This window comes from Chenopodium quinoa, unplaced genomic scaffold (assembly GCF_001683475.1).
Source record: "Chenopodium quinoa cultivar QQ74 unplaced genomic scaffold, ASM168347v1, whole genome shotgun sequence".
Classification (NCBI taxonomy): Eukaryota; Viridiplantae; Streptophyta; class Magnoliopsida; order Caryophyllales; family Amaranthaceae; genus Chenopodium; species Chenopodium quinoa.
Genome location: NW_018742461.1, coordinates 2,918,578 through 2,944,661, shown reverse-complemented (window position 1 = coordinate 2,944,661; position 26,084 = coordinate 2,918,578). Strand labels below are relative to the sequence as shown.

The window sequence follows — 26,084 nt, the reverse complement described above, 5'->3', positions numbered from 1 at the left end:
TCTCCTTTCACAGGTTTCAAATAAAGTTCTACTAATTTTTTTTGTAGGAAGTACTACTCTTTGGTTTAATTGTGAAATCAAATTTGGATACTTTCCTAATACCGTAAGTAATGCAGAAGCTGACTTTCCTCCTTGCGATCTTATACAAGATTGCTGTTAGTATTCGAGATTGAAAGGTACTAAGGTGTACTATTAGTTGGTTTTACTAGCTAGTTTTTTATATTTTAAAATTAAAATGTAAAAATTCGAATATAATGGCAATTTATTTGGATAAGGGCCTCAACAACTTGATCCGAGGATGGCTTAAATATAATGGCTGTCAACAAGTTTACAAACATATTTTACGAGCTCAAGTAAATCAACTTGTTGTATAAAATGTAGGCATGAGCTGGAATGTTGATGCAAAGCTTATAATATTATGATCGGCCGTACTTACAGGGTGGTGAATTTATTTATGGGTCAACTTCTTGGCTCCTGCATTCTTGAGTTTGCAAGGCTAGTTAGCGCACATGTAAAATTTGCGCGCTATAAGATCTGGCGATCGGAAGCTAGAAACAGGAGGAGATTAATGATCTACGCCATATAATTAATTGGACGTAGTAAAATGACATTAAGATATTGAGTGATAATTATTTATCGTAACCTTATTACATTGGAAGATTGAGATACTATGACAACTAATTTTAGACAAGCAAGTTTTAGGGGAGGAGGTTGACTTGAAGTACTCGGTCTCCTAAGTCAATATCAACTACATGTTTGCAAGTTATTTCACAAATAGATGCTCTGATCTCTATCTTTTGAAGAGATAATGTCTTTAAAATATCATTTTTCATAATCAACTTGGATTTTGTTTATGATTAGTACTCTGTACTATAGTTTACTTCTTATACGACTTCATATTTAATTATCAACTTCTCCTACATACCCAAACTCATAACACTTCGCTTCAAAATTCAGATTATCAACATTTACAAACAAACTTATCAGCAATGAAAGCAGAGATTTACAAAGCCGCGGTTAGGGGAGATACAAGCATCATAAAGGGTGATGGCGCGGCCACAAAAAGCGAGCTGCAGTCCCTAACCTCCGGAAACAGCAACATCATACACATAGCAGCAATGCACGGTGAAGCAGATTTCATAGAAGAAGTTTTAAAGAACTTAGCGGAGGCAGAAAACCTCGTAAACCAAAAGAATGTCAATGGCGATACCCCTCTTCATGTAGCTGCAAGACATGGACATAAGGCTGCTACAATGTTATTAGCTGCTACTAATCCAAATTACCTGTTGATAGCTCAAAATGAAGAAGGGGATACCCCACTGCACGTTGCTCTTAGGTACGGTGTTATAAGTTTGTTTCCTGATCTTTGGAAGAAGGTCGAAGCTCTCTCCGTGCTCAATCGTTCTAAGGAGACTCCGCTCCATATGCTTATTAAATGCAAACCAAGTAAGTCCCTCTAATATAATATGCTTGATATGTTAACAGTTTGTTTGGTAAGCGGTTATACATAGTTTTGTAAGGATAGTTTTATGTCAAATTCTTGAACATTTCTTCTAATTGGAAGCATATAAGGGTGTGGATTTGTGGTTCGGGATTTTTTATAAGTTTTTTTTTTTCGAATTATTATACATCATAAATGTTATTTCTAATACAAAATGTAGTGGAAATTTGCAAATATATACTTGGATTAAAGTGAGAATTATTTGGCAAATGTCATAGTTTAAAAGTTTTCATTGGCAATTACGTTGGTATTATTGTTATCTTGAATTGTGATCAAATGCAGATTAACGAATAAATTTTTTTACCTAGACGAATTTGGCCATTAACTAGATAAGGATCAGTTTTGGGGTAATCTTTTTGTAACTTAAGTTAATTAGTGGAACAAAACTTATAAAACTCATATGATTATGTATAAAAACAGACCAATAACATCTTGGTGCAGAGGTTGAGACTAAGGTCTTGTGTACAATAAGTCAGATTCAAATCCCATACAATGAAATTGCATTATTAGTGCTAAGATGATGTGCTTCTCATGAAAATCTGTGTTTGTTATTTTAGCCATTGTAAATCATGTACCCTCAAATCCAACCTTGTCAATACAAGTTGGGATGCTTAACTCTGAAGGTGTATCATCCTATCCGATGTCATACTTTGTAAACGACACGTTGGAAAGTGTATTGAAGCACTTCCTAGCGTTGCACAATGATGCTGCATGCTCTCGCGATGCAGAGGGCCTCACACCACTACTAAGAGCAGCTCAAATTGGTTTTTTCTCTGCTGTGAAAGTCATACTAGAATGTTGTCCTGAGTCTGTTGATGTCTATGATCCCAAAGGCAGAACTGTATTACACTATGCACATTTTTCAGCTTATTCAGAGCTCCGACAGTTGTTCATGTTTCCTGAGATCGATGGCCTTAAGAATGTTAAAGACAGCGAGGGGAACACACCTGCACACCTTGCTGTCAAAAATGGAAACCTGTTACTTTTGAAATTTTTACATGAGTCCATTGCAGATTTCTCCCTTAAGAACGACGAGAATATCTCAGCTGATGAGCTAATTGACTCCCAAGGAGGGTTACTTAGAAAGATGGTAAGTACGCCGTATGTCATCACTTGTTGGCCTGGTTAATTGCTCATGGTTTGTTCTGAGTTAACCGAAGTAATATGTTCAGCTTACAACTGATAACTTTTGCTTAGAAAAACTCTGTATACATGATTTAAATCAGATAGAGTTATTCAAATTCACATTTAAAATAACCTTAGACAAGATTAAACCAATTCTGACAAGTTGAGTGATTATTAGTGTTTCGGGGTTTTCTGATGTCCTGCGGGAGAGTTACAATTCCGAGACTGGAGCTGGACGCCTGTACCTGCAAAACAAACGGAGACTCCTTGTGGTGGGAGCTCCGCCTCCGACGGTCAAGTTAGTACTTGATTAAGGAGTAATTAATGCGGAAATTAAAGTGATTGGGTCTCTCTAGGTGAGAGTGTTTAATGTGAGTAATCTATGTTTTCCTGTTCTCCCCCCTCTTAATGAGGATTAAGAGAGGTATTTATAGCCTCGGGAAACGTGCCAATCTAGGTTTAGGTTAACCTTGGGCCGATTGGGCTTCCCTCGGAAATTGGGCCAAGGTGGCCGGATTCTCCAGTAGGCATGGAGCATGCCATATGTCATGGCATAATAGGTCCAAGGTGGACGAATAAGCGCGTGCCACGTGGCAAGCCGTGAGAGGTCCAACTGGGGGACACTTGGCAGGACCTGATTGGCCCACGTGGCGCATTCCGATTGGTGGGAACAAAATCCCTCAATCATTTGCCCCTCACAGGTGGTACGCGACTGGTCACGTGCTGCCTGTGACAGGTGTCGCCCTGTAACAGGCGTCGGCCTGCTACAGGTGTCACTCGGCAAAAGGCCGACAGATTCTCCCGCCAAAATTTTGAATTCTGGAAGTGACCCTTCGCCTTCTCATTTCGCCTATATAAGGGAGGGTTGACTTCAGTCATTTTCACACTTGAGAACTTTGTGAGAGAACATTCAGACCCCTGAACTTGCTCTGACATTTTGGACCTTTTCTGCCTACCGCCTGCTCTGTCAAGCCGACTGCTTAGGATTTTCAGAACTTCATCAATCGTCATTCGTTCAGGTAACCGTCGGTTCTCTTACTCTTAATTTTCTTGTTTTTTAATTCCTTTTTTGAAATGGTACCACGGAAGCACACGACACGACCTAGGTTAGTGATCAGCCGGTCACCGGGGACGGCTGAATCTAGGACTAGGAGTGCCGCCTGCCCTTTTCCGGACCCATCTTCGCCCTTTATACATAGTCCGACTGTATCTGTGTCTATGCAGAACGTGATGGCCAGGACAAAAAAGACTGCCAAGATATCAAACTCAGACGGCTCCTCCCACAGGGTGCCAATTAGTGAAAAATCTGACCAGGCGCCAGATGTGGAAGTGGTACAAAGCGGCTTGAAAGCCGGCAATTCTACCCTCTCTCCTGCTCCTTTGAAAAAACAGGAGGCGGGCCCCTCCGAGAGAAGGGAGGAGTCGTCCTCTTCGGACTCGTCAGAGGACGAGTCCGAATCTAGCTCTTCTGGTCATACTTCTCTAGACACAGAAGAGAAAAACAGTCGTCTACAAGAGGCGAGGTTGTCTCACGCAGTTGAGAAGGGGGATGATTGGGCGGAGCCTTCCGCCTCTCACCGAGAGAATAATACCCCGTACTACTGCAAGGTACCTCGGGGCCTGATCACGGCCATGCAAGAGAAAGTGGGGAGCTTTATCGCAAACCACACAATGGGCCCCGGCTTCTTAGTGTTCGTGCCGGATCCAAAAGACACAGTCGTCTGGCCGGCTGGTACTAGTTATGACAGCGCCTGCTTTGGCTGCTATGAGGCGGCTATCAAGGCAGGGCTGCGCTTCCCACTTCATCCGGCTGTTCATCGGATTTTGGATGGGTATGAGTTGGGGTTATGGCAGTTAGCCCCAAACTCCTGGGTCAACGTACTCGGCTATGTGGCCGAGTGCGAACTGCATGGGGTGGAGCCGAGCTTCGAGGCTTTCGCCCATATGAACTACCTCAGCCGGACCCCTAAGGCAGGCGGTACCGGCTGGTATCAGTTGACGAGCCATAGGGGCTACCTCATGTCAAGAGGTAAAGCAAACAAATGGAAGGACTGGCGGAGCACCATCCTCATTATTGAGAGTTCAGACACAGAGCTGAACAAGCGCTTTAACAGGTGGAACAGGAATCCGCCCCTTCTTGCAGGCGGCCGCAGCATGCCGCCTGTTCCCCCAAAGGCTAAGAGAGAGATCCTAGATAAAGGACTCTTTAAGGTAGAGTCGAGGGTCGACTCTACTACAGGGGTACGAGAGCAAGTGCCCCTGCACTGCGTCCCGAGCTTCAAATGGCTCTACGACGAGTACTTTCTGGCCGCCTGTGGCCTCAGCAGTCGGTGCTCAAGAGGTAGCCGGCCTGTCGAACACTCTGTTGTTGTGCACATTCCTTGGTATAATTTTTACTAACTTTGCTATTTGCTTTTGTAGCGGACGCCATGAGTAAAATCACTGCTTCAAAGACTGCAGCGGCCATGTTGCGGGCCTCAATCATGCAACAGTCGTCAACCGACTCCCCAACAAGGGGGCACCCTTGGTGAGCTTTGAACCTTTCTCACTTGTTGGAGTTGTAGTTGTACATATACTAACTATTTTTTCTTCTTTTTTAGACGGGCACTCCAAGAGCTTCTTCCTCACAACAGCCGGACCCCAAGGCCTGGAGGACGGTTGTTTCGAGTTCTCCTGGTTCTGCCAGGAACCGTGCGGCGGCTGAGAAACAGCCGGCCGCATCCTCTAAAACTCCAGTTGGGCCGCCTAGAGGTATGAAATTGGCCTTGTATATTTTAGACCTTCCTTGTGATTTTTTTTTTTTTTTTTAAAAAAGTCTAATCCATTGGTTTATGCTTGGTGCAGCCGGCCCTCAGGAGCCTGACTTGGTCGAAATGGCCAAATCTATGATCAGGGCTGTACCTCCAGCTGAAAGGGAGGCGGTCAGGGGTGTCGGCACCCTTGACCTTGACGGAATTGCAGGGGTCCTTGCTGAGGTATGCTTAGCCTATTTTTGAGTACTTGAAATCTAGGACGCCTGCTTTCTTTATGTTCGGAAACTGACGCCTGTTTCCTTCTTACTTAGGCCCTGCTCCGAGTGAACGGCCTTCGCAAGCCGCTTGCCCAGAAAAACAAAGAGGTAAAGGCTGCAAAAGCTATGGCCGCCTCTGACTGTGACAAGGCAATGTTTCAAATTGCCCAAAACGAAACTCTGACAGTTGATATTCTTTATTATCAGGCGCAGGCTACCGCCGCTATCAAGGCTGAGTTAGAGGCGGCCCAGAAGAAGAATGGCGAGCTGGAGGCGACCATCAACGCCCTAAAGACCGAGCTGAGACCTCTCCGCCATAAGATGTCCTCATACGAAGCCATGGAGAAATCTTTGGCGGCTGTTAAGGAACGCCTGGTGACCCAGGAGAGGACTCTTGTTAAGGAGCTCTCGGAGAAGGCCGAGCAAGAGAAGAAGGAGCTGGTCAGGGAGATGATGGAAGACTCTGCCCAAATTCAGCGCATGACCTGGGGCCGCCTCTTCCCCAATGCCGACTTTGCCTCATGGGAGAAAACATACCGCCAGTGTTCTGATATATACAATCAAGAGATCCTGGCGGCTGCTGAGGACGAGGCGCTGGAAGGAGAGGAAGAGGAGCCGGTAGTGGCGCTGGTGCCGCTTGGGGGTAATGCCTCAAAGAAGAATGCAGCTGAAGCCGAGTCCAGCAAGAAAAGTGCTGACCAGGCGGTAGCTGCTAATATTGAAGATCTGCCCCCTTCTTAAGCTTTATGTATTCTTTTCACGGCCTGCGTGCCGTTTGTTTTTATTTACCCGGCCAGGGGGCCGGGGCTTTGAATATTTTGCCGGTCTTTAATGACCGGCCTTCTTTTAATGAATATATATTTTCTTCAAATTTACTTAAGTATTTCAAATTTACTCAAGTATTGAATATTCAGATATCCGCTTGTAGACTATACCGACTGTTTTTTCATGGCCGATAATTGCACAAGTACGGATAGTTAGTCACGCCGCCTATGCCCCTGGACGACTAGTTGTCTTTTTCCAGGCTAGACGATCAGTCGGCCATTTATTCAATCGGTCTTGTCATTTGCAAAATTAACCAAATAGGAACATGGTTCCCTACTTGTTATGTTTTCAGGCTATAGACTCTAGGCCGTCTAGGCCGACTGTTCAATATACTAAGTTTGGTACTTAGGTTATTTCGTTAAGGGATGTAGGTTCGCCTGTTTGGTTACAGACGGCTGTTTTGATTATAGATAACCTAGTAAGAATAGTGGTCGAGTACCTCTGTTTACCAAAAAACAGGCAGACGACTCATACCTTTTTGGTTCCGTACTAAGTTTGAGAGTGACTGAGTTAACATGGGAGTTAGTCTCCATCACTCTGTAACTTGAGTAGTAGAGGTACCAGGCGGCGTAGGCCGACTGATCCCCTTGATTCGCCAATGTTTGTTGGCTATTAACCCAAGTAGCGGTAACCCAGTAGGAGTAGTGGGTTGAGTGCCCCTGTTTGCCAAAAAACAGGCGGCCTACTCAAACCTTTTAGGCTCCATACCAAGTTTGAGGGAGTGACTATGAGTTAACGTTGGTGTTTAATCAGTCGCCGTCACTCTTGCTTGAGTAGTAGAGGAATCAGGCGGTGGAGGCCGGCTGATCCCCTTGATTCGCCAATGTTTGTTGGCTATTAACTCAAGAGGTACCCCCTGAATTTATCCCAAGTAATGCAGGGAGTCATCCGACTCAGATGTCAACTGCTACCACTGGTTTGGTTAGTGATAGAGTTATCCTTGTCTCAGAAACGGCTACGTGGTTGCCCTTGGGGACAGTCGTATAGGTGCCGTGTAATTAGTTTATAGAGAAATGTTCCACCCAAAAGGGAGCTGCTCTCTGCGACGAATTTCATCCGGAGGGATGCCGCCGGACGCCTGCTATAGTGTTGGGACAGGTCGAATTGAATTTAAAGATTGGATCAGTTGGCTAGGCGCCTGGACTGATCATTCGGCTTGTTGCCTTGGTTAGTTCTTGGTGAACGTAGGTGCTAAGTTAGAGGAGGGTAGCCGCCTGTTTAGGCACAGAGTCGGCCTAGCCCTGATCATTTTTAGCTAAGTATAAGAGAGTGGCCGTCTGGTTTGGAGCCAGTCGGCAATCTTCTATGGAGAGTAGCCGACTGTATGTCCAGACGGCATGCCCCTCTGGTGATAGTGATTCACTGAATGGAGAGTAGCCGGCTGTAGAGGTACAGGCGGCATGCCCCTCTGAAGGTGTAATAAAATACTCAATGGAGAGTATGAATTTAATCATGGAGAGTAGCCGACTGTTTATCAGTCGGCATGCCCCTCTTATGTAAAAACTATGGAGAGTAGCCGACTGTTTATTAGTAGGCGTGCCCCTCTTAAGTACAAAATTGAATATCAAGTATGCAAACTTTTATTAAGTAGCCCTTGACTTTACATCATTCAAAAGAAATATTTCTTAAGATTATCTACATTCCAAGTTCGGGGCAACGGTTGGCCGTCTGGTGTTTCCAGACGGTAGGTACCGTCCCTGACTTCTGCATAGATTCGGTAGGGTCCTTCCCAATTGGGAGTTAGTTTGCCAGACTCATTAGCCCTTCCGACTGCTTCCATTTTTCTAAGTACAAAGTCCCCCACTTTGAGTGGACGCCTGTGTACTTTTTTGTTGAACGATCTAGTCATTCTCAGGCGGTAAATCTCATGGCGCAAGACAGCATTGCCCCTCTTTTCAGGGAGTGAGTCTAATGCCAGGCGCATGGCTTCCCAGTTTGCCTCTTCTTCGTATAGCATTACTCGAAGAGTCGGCTCGTAGTGTTCTATTGGAAGAACAGCTTCCGCACCATAAGTTAGGAGGAATGGAGTTTCTCCAGTCGCCCCTTTTTCAGTCGTCCTAATGGCCCAGAGAACATGTGGTAGTTCATCCGCCCATAGGCCGCCTGCTCGTTCAATCTTTTTCTTGAGACCGTCTGAGATGATTTTATTAAAAGCTTCTACCTGGTCGTTTGCTTGTGGTCGGCCGACAGCTGCAAAATAGTGTGCAATTCCTTGGTCACCCAACCAGCTTTTGAGAACAGGCGTCTCAAATTGGGGACCATTATCAAAAACCATAGACATGGGAACCCCGAACCGAGTGATGACATTCTTCCAGATGAATGAAATTACATCCTTCGTCTTGATTCCCTTTACAGCCTCCGCCTCTACCCATTTAGTGAAGTAGTCGACGGCAACAAGTATGTATCTCCTTCCGCCTGTAGCAGGCGTATATGGACCCAGAATATCCATGCCCCACTTAGCAAACGGAAGTGGGCTTTGAATGGTAGTGAGGTCAGTAGCCGGACGGTGAATTAGTTTGCCAAACCTTTGACACTTGTCACATTTTTTCACCATCTCCATCGCATCTGCTTCCAAGGTAGGCCAGAAGTAACCCTGACGCCTTGCCCGTTGAGCAAGCGTCCTACCGCCTATATGGGAAGCACAGTAACCAGAGTGTAGATCGTCTAGTATCTCTCGCCCCTTTTCTGGAGTAACACATTTTAAGAAGGGTTGAAGGTACCCCTTTTTGTGAAGTTCTCCTTTTATCATTTCAAAACTGGTTGCTCGTTTTTTCAGTACTGCCGCCTGATGATGATCATCCGGCAGAGTACCGTTTGTCAGATAGGCCCTGATTGAATCCATCCAGGTTGAGCTTCTGTCTTAGATTCCAATAGGGTCTTCTTCAATGCTTCTCCTCTCCATTACCTCCCAAAAAACAGTTCGAGGAGTATCACAGGAGGCGGACGAGGCTAATTTTGAAAGTGCATCCGCCTGGTTGTTTTCTGACCTGGGAACTTGGGTCAGATGGAAATCCTCAAGGGAGCCGACTGCTTGTCGGACCGCCTGTAAATACTTAATCATGGCCGGATGGGTTGCTTCATATTCGCCATTGTACTGACTCACTATCAGTTGTGAATCGGAACAGGCGTCTATTTTCCTTGCCCCTGCCGCCTTGCACATGCGGATACCGGCTAGTAAAGCTTCATATTCTGCCTCATTGTTTGAGGCCTGAAAACTGAAGCGTAGAGCATACTCGTACCTGTCGCCTTCTGGCGACTGACATATGACGCCTGCTCCACAACCATTTGAAGTGGAGCTCCCATCCACATAAACCTTCCAGACTTGGTCCGGAGTTTGAGAGTCAGGTGGACGAGTCATCTCAACAATAAAGTCAGCAAAGGCTTGACCCTTCACTGCTTTTCTAGGCTCGAAGGTAACTTCGAGGCTTTGTATTTTTATGGCCCATTTGATCATTCGGCCTGACGACTCCATGACGGTCAGGGGCCGCTTGATAGGTTGGTCTGTATACACGACGACTGCATGTGCCAAAAAGTATGGCTTTAATTTCTTAACAGCCATGAAGAGTGCAAGACCAAATTTCTCTACTAAGGGATACCTCAACTCCGCATTCTTCAATACATGACTGACAAAGTAGACCGGGAGTTGACAGCCGTCTCTTTCAGCAAGAAGTACAGCGCTTAGTGCATGATCAGAGACGGCAGGTACATGTAGAGTACTTCTTTGGGCAAAGGGCTAACCAGCCTCGGCAAGGAATGCAAGTGAACTTTCAATTTCTGGAAGGCCGCCTCAGCATCTGGCCCCCATTCAAACCTTGCCTTTTTCTTAATTGCCTGGAAAAAGTATAGGCATTTATCGCCTGATCGGCTTAGAAACCTTCCCAAGGCCGCCAGACAACCTGTTAACTTCTGAACCTCTCGGACGGTACGAGGCGACTGCATGTTGATGACCGCCTGTACCTTCTCAGGGTTCGCCTCTATTCCTCTCTGATTGATAAGGAATCCGAGAAATTTCCCAGACTCAACTCCAAAGACACATTTCTTGGGATTGAGCATGACATGGTGCCGCCTGAGTGTGGCGAAAGTTTCTCGGAGGTCCGACAGATGATCTTTCTGTAGTTTAGTCTTGACAATCATATCATCAATGTATGCCTCGACGTTTCTCCCAATTTGATCAAAGAACACAGTGTTTATCATTCGCTGGAAGGTGGGCGGGGCATTTTTCAGACCAAACGGCATGACCGTGTAACAGTATAACCCCTGATCAGTGACGAAGGCCGTCTTCTCCTGATCTTTCTTCCATAAAGGAATTTGATGGAAGCCAGAGTAGGCGTCCATAAAGCTCATCAAAGTATGGCCGGCTGTTGAGTCGACCAGGTTATCAATTTTAGGTAGAGGGTAACTGTCTTTGGGGCATGCTTTGTTTAAGTCTGTGTAGTCTACACACATTCGCCAGGTGCCATTCGGCTTTTTAACAAGCACCACATTAGCAACCCAGTCTGGGAAGTAACATTGTCGAATGAACCCTGCATCAAGTAGTTTTTTGACTTCGGCGGCTGCCGCCTGACTTCTTTCTTCGCCATGGTTCCTCTTTTTCTGCCGTACCGGCTTCTTTTTCGGATCCAAGGCCAGTTTATGTATCGCCAGATCAGGACTTATGCCTGGCATTTCATGGACTTCGAATGCGAAGATGTCCTGGTATTCTTTCAATAGTTTTTGAAAGTCGTCACCCAAGTCTCTTAGAGCAGCCGTCCCAACTTTGACAGTTCGGTCAGGACGGAAGTCATCTAAGATCAGGTCCGTATGCTCACCAGCCGGCTGAGGGCGGAATTCATCCGACCGCTCCTCTGCCAATGATTGCTATTTCTTGTCTTTTCTTGCAACCTCCGGCTGGGATGCCTTTCTCTTCTTACCGCCTGCTTTTTGAACAGGCGCACTCTCCTTGACATTGTCAAGGTCTGTTTTTCCACCACTTGACCCAGCGGCCGTAACAGTGGGCTTGACATCCGAGAGATAGCACTCTCGGGCCATCTTCTGATCTCCCTTTAGGGAACCGACTGTTCCATTATCCCTCTCAAACTTGAGCAGCATAAGAGATGGGATTATAACAGCCTTGGAATTATTCAGGGTTGGTCGTCCCAGAATCATGTTGTAGGCCGAGAGCTCGTCTACTACCAGGAACCGGACTACCATGTGTCGTCCTTCCCCTTTCTCACCCAGGCGGATGGGCAAATCTACTCGTCCCACTGGGTGGACGACTCCCCCTCCAAACCCTACTAGAGGGTGGGATACCGGGTGTATGCAATCAGTCTGATATTTGAGCTTTGACAGACATTTGCTACTGATGAGATCTGAGGAGCTTCCGGTATCTATGAGAATCCGGCCAACTCTTTGGTTGGCTACTTTACATTCAATGACGATAGGGTCGTCATGCGGCCCTCTTACCCCTCCTAGATCCTCTTCGGTGATGACAATCTCAGGAAAGGAATATTTGGAGGGCCGTTCTTGGTGAACGGAATTTATATCCAACCGCCTGATATTGTCTTTGTTGCCCCTAATAGTGGGGCCGCCTCCTGAGAAGAATGGTGTAGACGACTGCATCATCCGTATCAGAACTGTCGGCCTGTTGATTCTTTTTGGCAGACTGCTTTTTCGAGGAAGTGTTCCCCGTGGATTTCTTGACATAAGAGTCAAGATCACCTTGCTCGGCCAGGCGGTCCAGATACCGCATGAGACTGATGCATTCTTTGGTGTGATGACCAACATCTTCATGATAATCACAGAATTTTTCTTGGTTCCTGTTGCTTGCTGAACCTTTCATGGGGACCGGCTTCTCAATTGAGATCCGTCCCTTGATTTCCTTTAGGATAGCTTGGCTGTCCTTGTTAAACGCATACTTTGGGGAGTATGGTTTGAATTCTTTTTTCTTCTTCTGGGACGGTTGTTTAGAGGAGTCAGCCACCCAGACCTCTTTTCTTTTCTCGTCTTTGTTGGACGACTGCTTCTGTCGTCCCTCTCTTTTGTCAGACCTTTTCCAGTCCGACTGTTTTGTACTGCAAAGATCCGTCGCCTGTATATAGGCTTCTGCTTCAATCAAGGCCTCTTGAAGAGTCGTCACCCTCTTTCGAACCAAATCGAATTTGAAGGTCGACCCGTCTTTGAGACCTCTGAAAAAGTCAGTATAGGCTACTTCATCTGGTAACCCCTGAATCTGTATTCTCATCAGGTTAAACCGCCTGATGTAAGAACGAAGTCCCTCCTTCTCTCCCTGCTGAATTGTCCCTAAGTCAAGGGTCGTCTTCTTTGCAGGGATGTTCATGGCGAAATTGGAGGTGAACAAGTAAGCAAGCGTCTTGAAATTATTTACACAACCAGTCGGCAGGTTGCCGAACCATTGTTGTGCGATTCCTTTGAGAGTCGCTGGGAAACACTTGCACCAAGTGGGATCATCCAACCCTTGAAGGTACATCAGGTTGGTGAACGCCATCAGATGGTCTTCTGGATTAGTAGTGCCATCATAGGCGCCTACTAATACATTTTTTACCTTGGCCGGCTGAGCGGCCTCAGTAATTTCCTTGGAGAAGGCCGACGGCTGTTCACCAAGTCTAAGCAACCGTAGCTGCCAGTCCATAGGTTGGACATTTTTTGCTGCAGGTCCACCAAACGGAGGTGGCTGCAAGAAATACTGTTGTTGCGGTACAAACGGTATGTGTGGTACCGCCTGGTCGCTATGAAAGCCGGACTGACGGGAGGTGCCGCCTGTCTGACTCTCATGGTACGACTGAGTATGCCTCATCGAGGTATTTCGCAGACTATCTTGGAAATTTGAAGTAGAGGCCGACTCTGACAGTCGGTCACTCTTCTTCTGCTCTAGCAGTAGCCGAGCGTCTGTGTATGTTTTCTTCGACCCGTCCGCCTGAACATGACGAACAAGTTTCCTATTTCCTGGAGTAGGAAAATGGTATTTTGTGAGATTAAGGGCAGATGGCTCCCACTTCTTAGATTTAGGATGAGGGGTCGCCTCTCGCCCCTGAACTGGCTTCCTCTTCCGTGAGGGGAAAGCTTTTTAGCCGACTGCTCTTTGTCCCGAGCAGGCGACTTCTTAGTGATTAATTCTTGAATTTCTCCCTTGAAGTCCTTCATGAAGGCCATGAGGTCGTTTCTTGTAATGGGAGCAGATCCATCAGTCGGCTGCTGCCGACCAGGCGGTGCGCCTGCTGGCTCTGCTTGAAAGTGTTCCCGCTCCCTCCTTTCGGTAGGACGGGTTCGTCGGTCCCTTAGGGTCCCGTCTGAAGCTGTGTGAGTTTCAACTTCAAATTCATTCTCAGAGTCGTGGTCCGACTGAACTTGAGGGTCGTCTAGGGGACGCCTCTCTTCAGGAGTCGGTACAAACGTGGATGCCATCTAAGAAGTACTCTCCCCACAGACGGCGCCAAAATGTTTCGGGGTTTTCTGATGTCCTGCGGGAGAGTTACAATTCCGAGACTGGAGCTGGACGCCTGTACCTGCAAAACAAACGGAGACTCCTTGTGGTGGGAGCTCCGCCTCTGACGGTCAAGTTAGTACTTGATTAAGGAGTAATTAATGCGGAAATTAAAGTGATTGGGTCTCTCTAGGTGAGAGTGTTTAATGTGAGTAATCTCTGTTTTCCTGTTCTCCCCCCCTCTTAATGAGGATTAAGAGAGGTATTTATAGCCTCGGGAAACGTGCCAATCTAGGTTTAGGTTAACCTTGGGCCGATTGGGCTTCCCTCGGAAATTGGGCCAAGGTGGTCGGATTCTCCAGTAGGCATGGAGCATGCCATATGTCATGGCATAATAGGTCCAAGGTGGACGAATAAGCGCGTGCCACGTGGCAAGCCGTGAGAGGTCCAACTGGGGGACACTTGGCAGGACCTGATTGGCCCACGTGGCGCATTCCGATTGGTGGGAACAAAATCCCTCAATCAATTAGTACATGAAAAATTCTTTTGCTATTGTTGTTCTGTTTAAAAATTGATTAATTTTGTCACTCATAAAACAAAATTTTCATCATTTAACTTATAATTGATCGGAAACTTTGTTTTCAAATGCAGGAGGGAACTATATTTAACTCCTTTACTGACAAATGGATGGATAAGGAGTTGTATGAAGCAGCTGCAGGGACAGGAGATGTGACAATCTTCGATAGAAAGGATACAACTGGAACAAACGATGTAGATGGTACCGAAATTAAGTATAATAAAGGCTACTTTGTGTCTCGAACACCAAATGGAAGCACCATCCTTCATCTAGCCACCCAAAATGGTCATTCTGCATTTATCAAGGAAACTCTCAAGCATTTTCCCACTCTTGTTCTCTCAAGAGACTTCAATGGCGATACCGTTATCCATATTGCTGCTCGGCTCAAGAACCCTGCAGCTGTAGACATGGTTCGTTGTTTTGATGAGTGCTGTCGCAAACTTAAGGAAATAAAATTGGAGGGTGTTGTTAGTCTCCTGCCACCATGGGTAACCAAAAATTCCAAAGGCGATACTGCTATGCATAAAGCAGTGCGTGTTAGCAATCATAATGTTGCTGAAGTGTTGTCCAAAATATGTCCTGCCCTCTCTGAAATGACAAATGATGCTGGAGAAACACCACTACATATATATGCAAGATATGCTACATATACTGGTAAATTCCTTGTTACAATTTTAACACTAAATATACTCATTTTTTCAAAAACCGTTTCCCTGCATCCAATATTAAGTGTTACATAAGACTTTTCTGAGCCAAAGTTCAAAGTTCTGACAGGTAATTACTGTCATTGTGTGAGATCTTGTTAGACAAACTTAATTTGACTACTTAAAAAAATATGTTACTAACATAAATTCCACAAACATGGTGCAGTTGAAGATAAACTAGATATATTCGTCTGTAGGCTGATGTGGCGTACTTCTCCTGCCTATACAAAGGATGTGGATGGTTTCACCCCAATTATGAGAGCAGCTCAGTCTGGCCGAATTCGAGTTGCTCTATATATACTTCAAGCCTTCCCTCAATCAATGGAAATTCGCGATTTCAAGGGAAGAAATTTTCTACATTACCTCAACATTAAGCATCTTGAGCTTGTTGATGGCTCTGAGGACCCATCTTATCTGTGTGAAAATTTCTTTGAAACCTTTCCTGCAATCGATAGCCTGAGAACTGCTCAAGATGAAGATGGAAATACACCCTTGCATTTCGCTATTATAACTGGCAACTTGTTGGCTGCAAAACTCTTGATGCAAAGATGTCTTCAATCTGAAGAAAGGGCGGAACTAACAATCACCAACAATGATGGTTGCTCAATTTTCGAATTACTTGCATCACAACCAAGTGTATGTCTCTCTTTTAAAAAAATCTGTTTTAGACATATAAGCAATCAAAAATCTCCTGATTTTAGATTGGTGTGATCTTGTTCTAGTCTGATTTTTTTCCTTTATGGTCTGGTCTGGTCAGTTCTGATCTAATCTGATTTTGTATACGCAGGACATAGAAGAGATGTCAATTTTAAACCAGAAGCATTTAAAAGAAATAATCCTTGCGAAAAAATTTATGGACAGAGAGCTATACATAGCTGCAATGCAGGGGGATGTGACGCTGTTCAACAACATTGAGGATAAGTCCTATTTCCTCACTCAAACACCCGATGGAAGCAATATAGTTCATATAGCTCTCAGACCAGGGAAAGACGATACATCAGCATTTGTTGAGGAAGCTTTAACCCGCATCCCAACTCTCATCTATAAAACTGACAACAATGGGGATACACCATTTCATCTAGCAGCAAAGTGGCATAGCCCTGCTTCGGTAAAATTATTGGAAAACCTACCAAAGTATCATCAAAATGCTATAAAAGAGAACAGTCAGAGTGTTTATATTCCTCCTTGGAAGATTAAAAATTCCAAGGGTAATATGCCTATACATGAAGCATTGTGTACCAACAATATGTATGCTGCTATATTATTGATCTGTCAAGATCCTGAGGGAGGTTCATATGTTAATGATGCCGGAGAGACCCCTCTTCATACGTTTGCTAGGTGTAGCAAATGCTCAAGTCAGTCTCAGACTCTTACTTTAGCTAGTTTCTTTTTTTATCTATTTCTAAGGGAAAATTCAATGCTTCCAAGACCAAATTTATTGGCTAAGCAAATATTGCCTTGACAGCACTAAAATATGCGTTGGAAATTTTGTCACCCTACTTTGTATTGCTTGTTATTTGATTTGATGTGTTTGTCTGCAGTTCAGGATATGGTGAATTTCACGGAAAATCTGATCCCGGAGAGCATTTCTACAGTATATATGCGCGACAACAAGGGTCTCACACCTCTATTAAGGGCTGCAGAGTCTGGTAGGATCAAGGCTGCTCAGTTTATACTGGAACACTGTCCTCAATCAGCACAACTCTGCGATCCAAGTGGCAGAACCTTTCTACATCTCTTGCGCTTTCATAAAGAGTTTCCTGAGTCTGCTTTAAGTGATGCGGGTCTTTTCAAATTTTTTAGTGACCAACTGTTTAAATATCCAGAAGTAGACGCCCAAAGAACAGTACAAGATTGTGATGGCAATACGCCTTTGCACTATGCCTTAAAGACTGGAAACTCTATTGCAGCAGAACTGTTAAAATTAAGATGTTTCGAAACAGAAGAAAGGCCGGAATTAGCACTTATAAACAATGAGAATGAGGGCCTCATAGAGCTTCTTGCAGAATCCTATAAAACTTCTGATCAGGTAAGTAGCTGATGCTTGATTACTTAATTACGTTGATATGCCATGTAGTACATAACAGATTTTACTATACAGAACTTTTGTCTACTAAAATTACTCTTGTAATACAATTATCAGTAGTAAATCAGCTAGCTCAATTACAAATATTGATGCACTTATCACGATATAACTTATGCAGCAGCCTGGCAAGCTCCCTCGCAAGGATAGTGAAGAGTGAAGACGGCTATCCTGTGCTCCTAACAATCCGTGTTTCGGAATATTCTCATGTCTTGATATCTTTAAAATGTGCGGCTCTAGATGCGTACTCTGTACCAGTGTAATTTTATTTACTTGTTAGACTTCAATTCATTTTCTCAACAAAGTTGTAAGAAACTAAGAATGATGTCCAATGTATTTAAGCATTTTGTTTTAGATCAATGATATTTTTTACTTGTTATATTTGACCAAATTCAAAAATTAACAATACAGAGTATAAAATGAAATTGGGCTTTTCCTCAAAAAAAAAATGAATTTGGGCTTTTGGAAATATTGGGCCCAGTTTTTTACTCTAGAAGATAAGCATAAGCACGTTAATTTTGGGCAACCCAAAACATATTCCCCATTTTTAATTGAATTTTGCTAGTAAGTAATTCATCAATTTTGCTTGTCATCAATTCATCACTACTCCGTATTAGATTTGGGTATTCGAACAACATACCCAAAGTTGGTGACCTGAATTTGACCAAAATTGAGAAAAATTGCTCTATTTTTCCAAACAAAGCAATTTAGCAATCAACACCAAAAAGGGCCCCAGCCTGAATTGACTCAAACCTAACGATCAATTTGCCTCCTTTATAGCTCTATCCAAAGTTGTGGACATCCACTCGTTAAAACTTGAAATAATTCATAAACTTGCAAAAAAAAAAAACACACACACAAAATCAATAAGAACACGGATATACTGTACTTTGTAGATAATTCTTTCAAATTCTTTTGATTAAGGTTACCTGGGACACTTTTAATAAGCAAAAATACAATATAGATACAATTTTTTTTTCTAAGACGTGAAAAAATAAAATTACATACACCAAAAAAAAAAAACTAATAACCACATCTGTACCATCCCCTACATCCATCTAAAATCTACCCAATTCTCTCCCAATTTTTTTTTTCTATCCACCATCAATCCAATAATTTAAAAATACACCTAATCAAAAATAATAATCCAATAAATAAAAATCCTCCCTCAAAAAAAAAAATCTCAATTTCAAAACGGAACGACGTCGCTGCAATTAAAATCATCCGAGTAATTTCCCATACTATCCTCTGGCCAAGAATCACGAAGTAATTTCAACAACATTTGAGCCTTTCTTTTAGCGCGTTCAGTACAATCGCTTTGCACCAACAACAAAAGCTGAGTCAAAACTCCAGCGTTGACCGCCTCCCTTTGCAACCTCTCTGACGTGGAAGCGAGTGCCAACAACGCGCCAGCAGCGTACTCCGTCGCCCTATCAGATATCTTAAGTATAGTTTTCACCAATAGCGGGACCGTAAGCGCGTGTGCCCCAAACGCGGCACACCCCTGTGGGATCCTACAGAGGAGTTCCACGGTGGCAAGCGCGCGCTCACAGTCGCATTTATCGAGCTCTGTGAGGCGCGTGATGAGCGCGTTCACCGCGCCAGCAGACACTGCTTTATGGCGGTGCTGCTTACTTAAACACAGCGCGAAGAGCGTTTTGACACCAATTTTTAGGGCGCGTGGGGAAGGAATTGGGTTTGTAAGAATCGAGATTACCCCAACATAAATTTCATCAGAGGTGCAAATAAATGATCTGAGATCTGTTGACTTAGTTCCGGCAATTACCGACTCGATCAACGCGGCCGAGTTGACTCGGACGTCGATTGACGACGGGTGAAACAGCAAGCTTACCAAGTACCCGACTCGGTCAGGGTCGGAAGCAATCGAAGTGCAAACAATATCCGATGGAGGGAAAATAGCGAGGAGAGCTAACGACTCGTGCTTTAACTCGGACGAATCCGATGATTCATCCGAGTTAAACAAAACAGAAACTAGCACATCTTTCGCGTTAAGAGCAGCAATTAACGACCGATTCTTCTCCGAGTCACGAGCGAATCCTCTAAGCCGACGCAAAGCGGTAACCCGATTGTGAACCGGGTTTGACCCGGAAGAAGCTTGGTTTAACAAAGACCGGATTAGCGACGGGTCAGCCGGTTGTTTAGGAGTCGGAATTCGCTCGACGCCAAATGAGCGATTCGAAACGCACCATTCTTGGATAAGACGACGAAGGGTGTGATTTGGAATTAAAGAGAAGTCGGAAAGTGGGACACGGGTGACCGGACACGTGGTATTACCGGTGGCAACCCAGGCTTCGATGCTTGAGCGGTCGTAGGTTTGACCGGTACAGACGGTAACAGGGTCTTGCATTAATTCGAGAGAAATGGGGCATCGGAAATGGTAAGGGATTTGGATTCCGGCCGCGTCTAACGGCTCAAGAGGAATCATGGCCGGAATTCTTTTCTCTCTCATGAGGGAAAAGGAATTGGAAATGGAAAATTTAGTGGAATGAAAATGGAGAAGAAAAGAGGAAAATGAGTTGGGTAAAAATGAAACGAAGTGGAAGAAAGGAAAGGGGGTTTATATTCTGACTGTTGGGGACCCCCACACGTGTGACATTTACTGAGGGGTGGTAAAGAAGGGATAGCCAATGCCATTGTTGTGGTGTTGGAGAATGTGATTGGGGATTTTTATTTTATTTTTTTAATTTTTAAAAATATAAAATATAAAAAAAAAAAATGTTTTTTTTTTTAGAATGAAAATAAAAAATTAATGGGTTTGGTCAAAGGAGAGGACTAGAAATGGGGCCTACGAAAAAAATGGCGTTGGTAGTGGATTTTGTAATGTGAGGAAAAGATTTAATCTTTGGATTTAACGTTGGGTGTTTTGTTTGACTGATTTGATTGGCATCAATTTTTGGTGTGAGAGCAAATTTTGGGGTTTATGATTTTTGTGCATTTCTATTTTCTACTACTATCACTTTCCCGATGGATGGTGATGGTAGTAACTATGATAAGAAACTGAACTTGTGGTAAATTTTGTTTTATAGTTTTATGTTGGAAAAGGTCGATAAAAGTAAATTGGTGAGTGTTTGGTGATGGATGTCTTGATCGTGCTAGGTGATGTCCAATTCATATTTTTCGTAGTTGGATTGGTGATAGATTGATAGTCATTAAAAAATTTATAAAATGAATTAATTAACATTTACAAATTTGGTTTAATTAGCGTTTACAAATTTGGTTTAATTGTTTAGTTCACTGTATTTTGTCAAATTTAATATGACGTAATTTATCTTTTATGATTGAATTAACAATAAGACATCTTGAACCAATTTCAAATTTCCTTAATTTCAAACTCTTAAATGATGGTCAATCTAGTTGGATGATATTTTTGTTATAATACGGAGTATTTCTTTTTATTAAACAAGAAAAATTTATATGGAGTATTATGCCTTTAGAATTTGTGGTTGTACTTCTAAATAATATCTACCAAATAAATTTGAATGAAAAAAGTATTAAGTAGTGGAAAATCCAATTTAATTACATCTTAAAAATTACGTGTAACAAATTTCATATAGATATTTGGCCACCTGTAACTATTAAAGTTAACAAACTAACCATTTTTCATGAGGATCAACAAATTGGTTTTTGCTTTCCCAATTGTAGATCTTTGTACCTCTAGGACTTTATTTTTCTAGGAAAAAAAAAAAAAAACTTCAAATGCTTTCAATTTCAAGCTAATTTATGACTGAATGGTAAAAAAAATAAAAATAAATAAATAAAGGTTTGAATTTTTTCAAGATACTTGATTTAATTTTCTTTTTTTCCGATTGCATTGAATGAAGAACATTGGAATTAAATTGAATTTGTTGATAACATTGTCTAACATGAATTGAATTACCTAGTCAAATAGTCAATAGAGCTTTTAGTTCATTTTTTGAGGGGGTGGGGTATGAAATAAAGATATGGAGATGATGTAATTCATGTAGACATAATTTAGTCAAAGACATAAATTATTGCTAGTCATAAGACTCATAATAATAAACTTGATATTTAAGCTATAATACTGTGCCCTTTTTTAATACTTTATTTATTGAAATAACTTTTCCCTACTATGTATCATGAAATGAGCAGAAGCGTATTCTTTTGGTAGGGAAAAGCAACAACTAATTATAGAGCTTTTCTCACCTTTACGTTAAGTTGGGGTTTTGAGGAACAAGAAACCATGCAAATTTCTATATTTATATAAAAATAATGCAGATCTTCAATAGTAATCTAGCTACGTGAAGATATATACAGAAGTCAAAAGAGCCAATTTAAAGCATTAGGGTTAATTATAACTTATAAGGTCCAAAACCTTAGTAAATATCACTTTTTGTTTAGATCATTATAATGCGTAATAGAAGTGTATATCGTACAAGTATACATGATTAATTAGTGGAACATATGATCATTTAAAAAAAAAAAAAAAGTATATGTGTTCCTGTATTCATAATAACTAATAAGAGCTACGCAATAACATAATCGTATACCAAGATCTCACATCTTTTTTTTTTTTTTTTTGATGTTTAGAGAGCCACAAGGGCAAAGTGATGAGAATCGATCCTAAGATCTCTTGGAACCGAGAGAGAAGCTCTAACCACTTGAGTTATCCCTCACTCTCACCAAGATCTCACTGTTCACTTATCTTCCCCATACAATATCATACTTTTAGTTGTTTACTTGGTATGACTCTTACTTTAAATTCTAAAGATTTATGACTTAAATTTACCGAGAGTGCTTGAATGTGGGAAATCTCTTACCTCTTTCTCCCCTATTTACAAGTAGTGTTTAATCCGTATAATAAATCAAAATCCTATAATTGAAATAAGATTAAAAATTATATCATTCTTATTACTTAATCCAAAAATAAATTATAAAAGAAATAGGCAAAAAGCACAAAACCATTGATGTAGCTAGGTAGTAAAAAAAAAGTAAGTATTGAGTAGATAGCTCGTGTAATAATTTAAGTGAGAAAAGACCATAGTCCAACTTCATATGCACTTTCTCAAAAAAAAAAAATAATAATAATAATAATATGCACTTATTGATTGGTGGTTGCCTGTTGATAGAAAGATTGCCTTGGCATTTTTAGGTGTGTTTCCCAATAATAATTTTATTGCACCATCATTTTGGAAGAAGATAACGCAATACTATTTCCAATTATTGTTGTTATAGTGCTGTTTTTGTTTTTCCTTTTTCCTGAATTGAAGTTGGAAGATCCATTTCATATCAAAAACTTTGTGTCGTGTCCATTACATGTTTACATCTAACAATTTTACATGTATCAACGTATGGGATTAGCCTTTAGACCTTTAGTCTTGTTAGAATGTCCCAAATTACACTTATAAAAACCTTAAAAACTCACCTACCTATATTATATGTCTATACTCCATTACAAAGTAATTTATTTGGTCAAAATATAACATAAACCTAATTTTTATAATAAAATTGGTTGTCAAAACAAAAATATAATCACATTACTCCATACATTTTACACCATGTTATCTGCTTCTTTTTTAACAGACATAAATATCTTTGAGCCACAACACTTATTTCACGTATAAACCTGATTCATCGTAAAACTGCTTTACTGTGAATATGGCCATTTCACCCCGACTCCACAAGAATCGGGCCCAAACTCGAATAACGAAAGGTAAGTGGCAATCCAACACAACAAACAACAACAATGTGATGGTAGTAAAAACTAGTCATAACAATGATAGAAAATGAAAGAAACAAAATGGAAAAAAGGTGGTGGATGAAACGTTATAATGAGGAATAGGAAAGCAATTAACAAAAAAAAAAAAAAAAAAAATAGTCAAAGGGTCAAAGAAAGACAGAGCATGGAATGTGAAGGTTATGAAGAGGCCCAGGTTGTCCTCCCTTACCTTTCATTCTCTTCACTCTTCCTCCCCCACTCATTCATAATTCATTCTCTTCTCTTAAAAATAAAAAAAAAAATAAATAAATTATTTTCTCTTGAGTATTTAATTTTCCCCACCATTTGGGGCCCACCAATGAAACTGTGACGAAGATCTCATCGACGTAGTGGGGCCCAATAGAGTTGCTTCAATTAGGCTCACCAGGCCCACTCAGCTTTCCATAATTCTTAATCATATATAGTGGGGGAAACTACTCTATTTTTATACTTGTAATTATGTTTGAAAATATTTTATAAATTAAAATATAAAAAATTTCCATGTACGTGAAGTGGTTATTGGTTAGTAGTTATATTAAATGTTGAGCTGATAATTTTGTACTCCGTAGTGTTTGAAGATGGTTTTTTTTTTTTTTTTTGTATGGAAAAGGGGAATTTTCCATTGCATTAATGTCATATACCTTCTACATTCAATAGCTTCTTTTGGCAAAAACAATTTCAAATTGCTAACCACTTCTTACTGTAAAGCATTGAAACTCATAGGAAGATTATATAATTTTTGCGTTATTTATTTTTATATCATAGGACCATAATATTATACCCCCTATGCCACATAAATTTAAATGTCATATTTTGACTGACTTAGTTTACAATTTGAATTTTACATTAATTCGAGTACTAGTAGACAAGTAATTATAAGGTATATAAAAAAATAAAAGTATAAAAAAAGATTAAAAAAAATAATTAATTTTTTCAATTGAAAAAAAACATTATTATTTGTGACCCTAATTAGATACCTAATCTAACTTAAGGTTTGTAAGTGAAACATCAAGGTTGTAAAATTTAATTTGTTTTCTTTATGATTAAGATAATCATACCTTATAAAGAGTTTGCATGGACAATACCTCTTATATTCACTAGGAATAAGTAAAGATACATAAGAGGGAGGACTATAGTACTAGACCTAATAAGGGGCCAATACCACACGGGTCAGTTGTGGTACGAAGCTATGCGATGAATATAGCAAGGAGATAGGTCGTTGAAGGTTATTACCAACGTTATGTTATTGTCCTTAAAATTAACCGAATAAAGGATTGACTCTTTATCTACGCTATTGAATTAGTTATTATTTAAAGACATTAGAGGTAAATACAATTTATACCATGATTGACACGCATATAGGTCTTCACAACATTAAAGTCTAATTAAGTTAGCTTTGTCAAATTACTTTTTGGCCAAGTTTATTCATCCATACGTACTGGCAAGAATATCTACAGTAAAAAGTATGTGCCATTAGATAAAATTGCTAGAAGTTTGAGTCGACGACGTTTATTGAAATCAACCTCACAAACACTTCATAATAAAATTACACACTTGACACTCCCTACCTTTGTTCTCATAAAGGAGATGCAACCTAAACAAGGAAAATTATGCGAATGAAAATCAGCTAGAGCTCTTACTCGTATTTTTCTAGAAATGTAGCTCGTCGCAAAATATGAAAACAGATCTCAAACAAACCCTAATAATATAATCCGCTTTTTAATCTCAATCAATCCCCAACCTCGTTCTCCTGACCTCCTCGTAGTCCTCAACACTCTCTAGTCCCTTTCACAAACCAAATGTACTTCGTGTATTTGATGTCCTCAAACAAAAACATCCATGAAAAAGTGAAAAACACATTGGCACATTGCAAATTGTAGATCAGTTCACAATTGTAAAAAAATAGTGGAATGAAGCTAACAATTCAATATGATCTGATCTGATCTGAGTGAAGCAGCAAAAGCAACAGAGAAGTTAAGAAGAGACTGGTTGTTGATTGGAGGATAGAATGACAAGAATCTGGCACATGCCAGAGGAGAGAGAAAATTGGTGGTTGTCGTTTAGTGGCGGGTGCACGCGTGGGAGAGGTGAGTGCGTGGCAGAGTGAATGCTCAAACAAAAGATACCGCCAACGTCTGTCTCTGGTCAACCCGACAACCTTGCCGGAGACAGCTTACTATTGCTCCCTCTTACCCCTTTCTACCACGTGCTACCTCGCACGTGTGCCAGCTAAGCTCCCATTTTAAGTTTACTACGAGTACTAAGTAGATCGTTAATTTGACTCAATTTCTTTTGATTTCAATTCTGACCAACTAATCTAAGCATGATTGTTAATTATTTTTGATGGGGCTCAATTATGGATTAGGCATGGTAATAGTAATAATAATAATGATAATGTAGTGGAGTCTTTCATGCAATGTATAGTGCGATTGATGGCAATCAATGAGTAATCAACTTCCATTATGCGTGTAACAATGCTTTGATGTAAAAGTAATTAACTTTTTTTATTGAAAGGAGGGAAGTACAAAAGACTTTTTGATTTGAAATATTATACTCCTAAGCTCCGATTAATTGAATATTACCGTAGGATAAAAGGGTTTGAATTTAAGATTTCAATAATATTTTGTTCTTAATAATTTGACTGAATTATCTCAATTTCGCTCACACTCATTTTTGAAATGCAATACATTACAAAAGAACTCAAATAAACGAATAAGGGACTCAAACAAGTCAAGTGTGATTTTATTCTAAAATCATGACAACAGAAGACATGACGCACAATCTTAACATATTTGTCACCTTCCTATCACTCTTCCAACAAGGATAAATTTGATTTAACATTCACATAAAAAAAAAATCCTAGCAAGGATTACTCACTACCTCGTTTGCTAAAATCCATTTCTCCATTGGATTATATACTTCATAAACACCCGTACCAAATAATTAGATTGCAAAATTACACAAACTTTACATTAATGTTTATTGTCTTCCCTAATCTTTTTATTTATTTATTTATTTTTATTTATTTTTTATTTTTTATTTTTTTGACAATAGCACCTAATCTACAAAGTAATTTAGTGGTGTAAAAGTAGATTAATCCCC

General features: G+C 41.2%; 2 protein-coding genes across 3 annotated transcripts; one reads left to right on the top strand and one right to left on the bottom strand.

The window, feature by feature from the left end:
- The first annotated feature begins 14,537 nt into the window (after positions 1 to 14,537).
- LOC110718737 (ankyrin-3-like) lies at positions 14,538 to 18,268 on the top strand. Of its 2 annotated transcripts, none has more exons than XM_021897631.1 (5): positions 14,538 to 15,112; positions 15,329 to 15,798; positions 15,950 to 16,517; positions 16,704 to 17,191; positions 17,370 to 18,268. In XM_021897631.1, exons 1-5 carry the CDS (start codon positions 14,569 to 14,571, stop codon positions 17,403 to 17,405), a joined length of 2,106 nt encoding a protein of 701 aa, XP_021753323.1. In that variant the 5' UTR covers positions 14,538 to 14,568; the 3' UTR covers positions 17,406 to 18,268. The 2 variants fall into 2 exon arrangements, with proteins under 2 accessions (XP_021753323.1, XP_021753322.1); XM_021897630.1 differs by having other exon boundaries at positions 17,367 to 18,268.
- LOC110718738 (U-box domain-containing protein 26-like) lies at positions 18,135 to 19,819 on the bottom strand. Its single transcript, XM_021897632.1, has one exon. The coding sequence runs from the start codon at positions 19,713 to 19,715 to the stop codon at positions 18,435 to 18,437; it is 1,281 nt and encodes a 426-aa protein (XP_021753324.1). The 5' UTR covers positions 19,716 to 19,819; the 3' UTR covers positions 18,135 to 18,434.
- Positions 19,820 to 26,084: the final 6,265 nt, after the last annotated feature.

What these genes read in the sequence shown, in the direction of transcription:
- LOC110718738 (XM_021897632.1), bottom strand. Translation starts at nt 19,715, where the DNA reads ATGAGAGAGAAAAGAATTCCGGCCATGATTCCTCTTGAGCCGTTAGAC.
- LOC110718737 (XM_021897630.1), top strand. Translation starts at nt 14,569, where the DNA reads ATGGATAAGGAGTTGTATGAAGCAGCTGCAGGGACAGGAGATGTGACA. An exon ending in AAGATATGCTACATATACTG is followed by an intron (nt 15,113 to 15,328) that starts GTAAATTCCTTG and finishes AACATGGTGCAG; the next exon opens with TTGAAGATAAACTAGATATA. An exon ending in TAGGTGTAGCAAATGCTCAA is followed by an intron (nt 16,518 to 16,703) that starts GTCAGTCTCAGA and finishes GTTTGTCTGCAG; the next exon opens with TTCAGGATATGGTGAATTTC.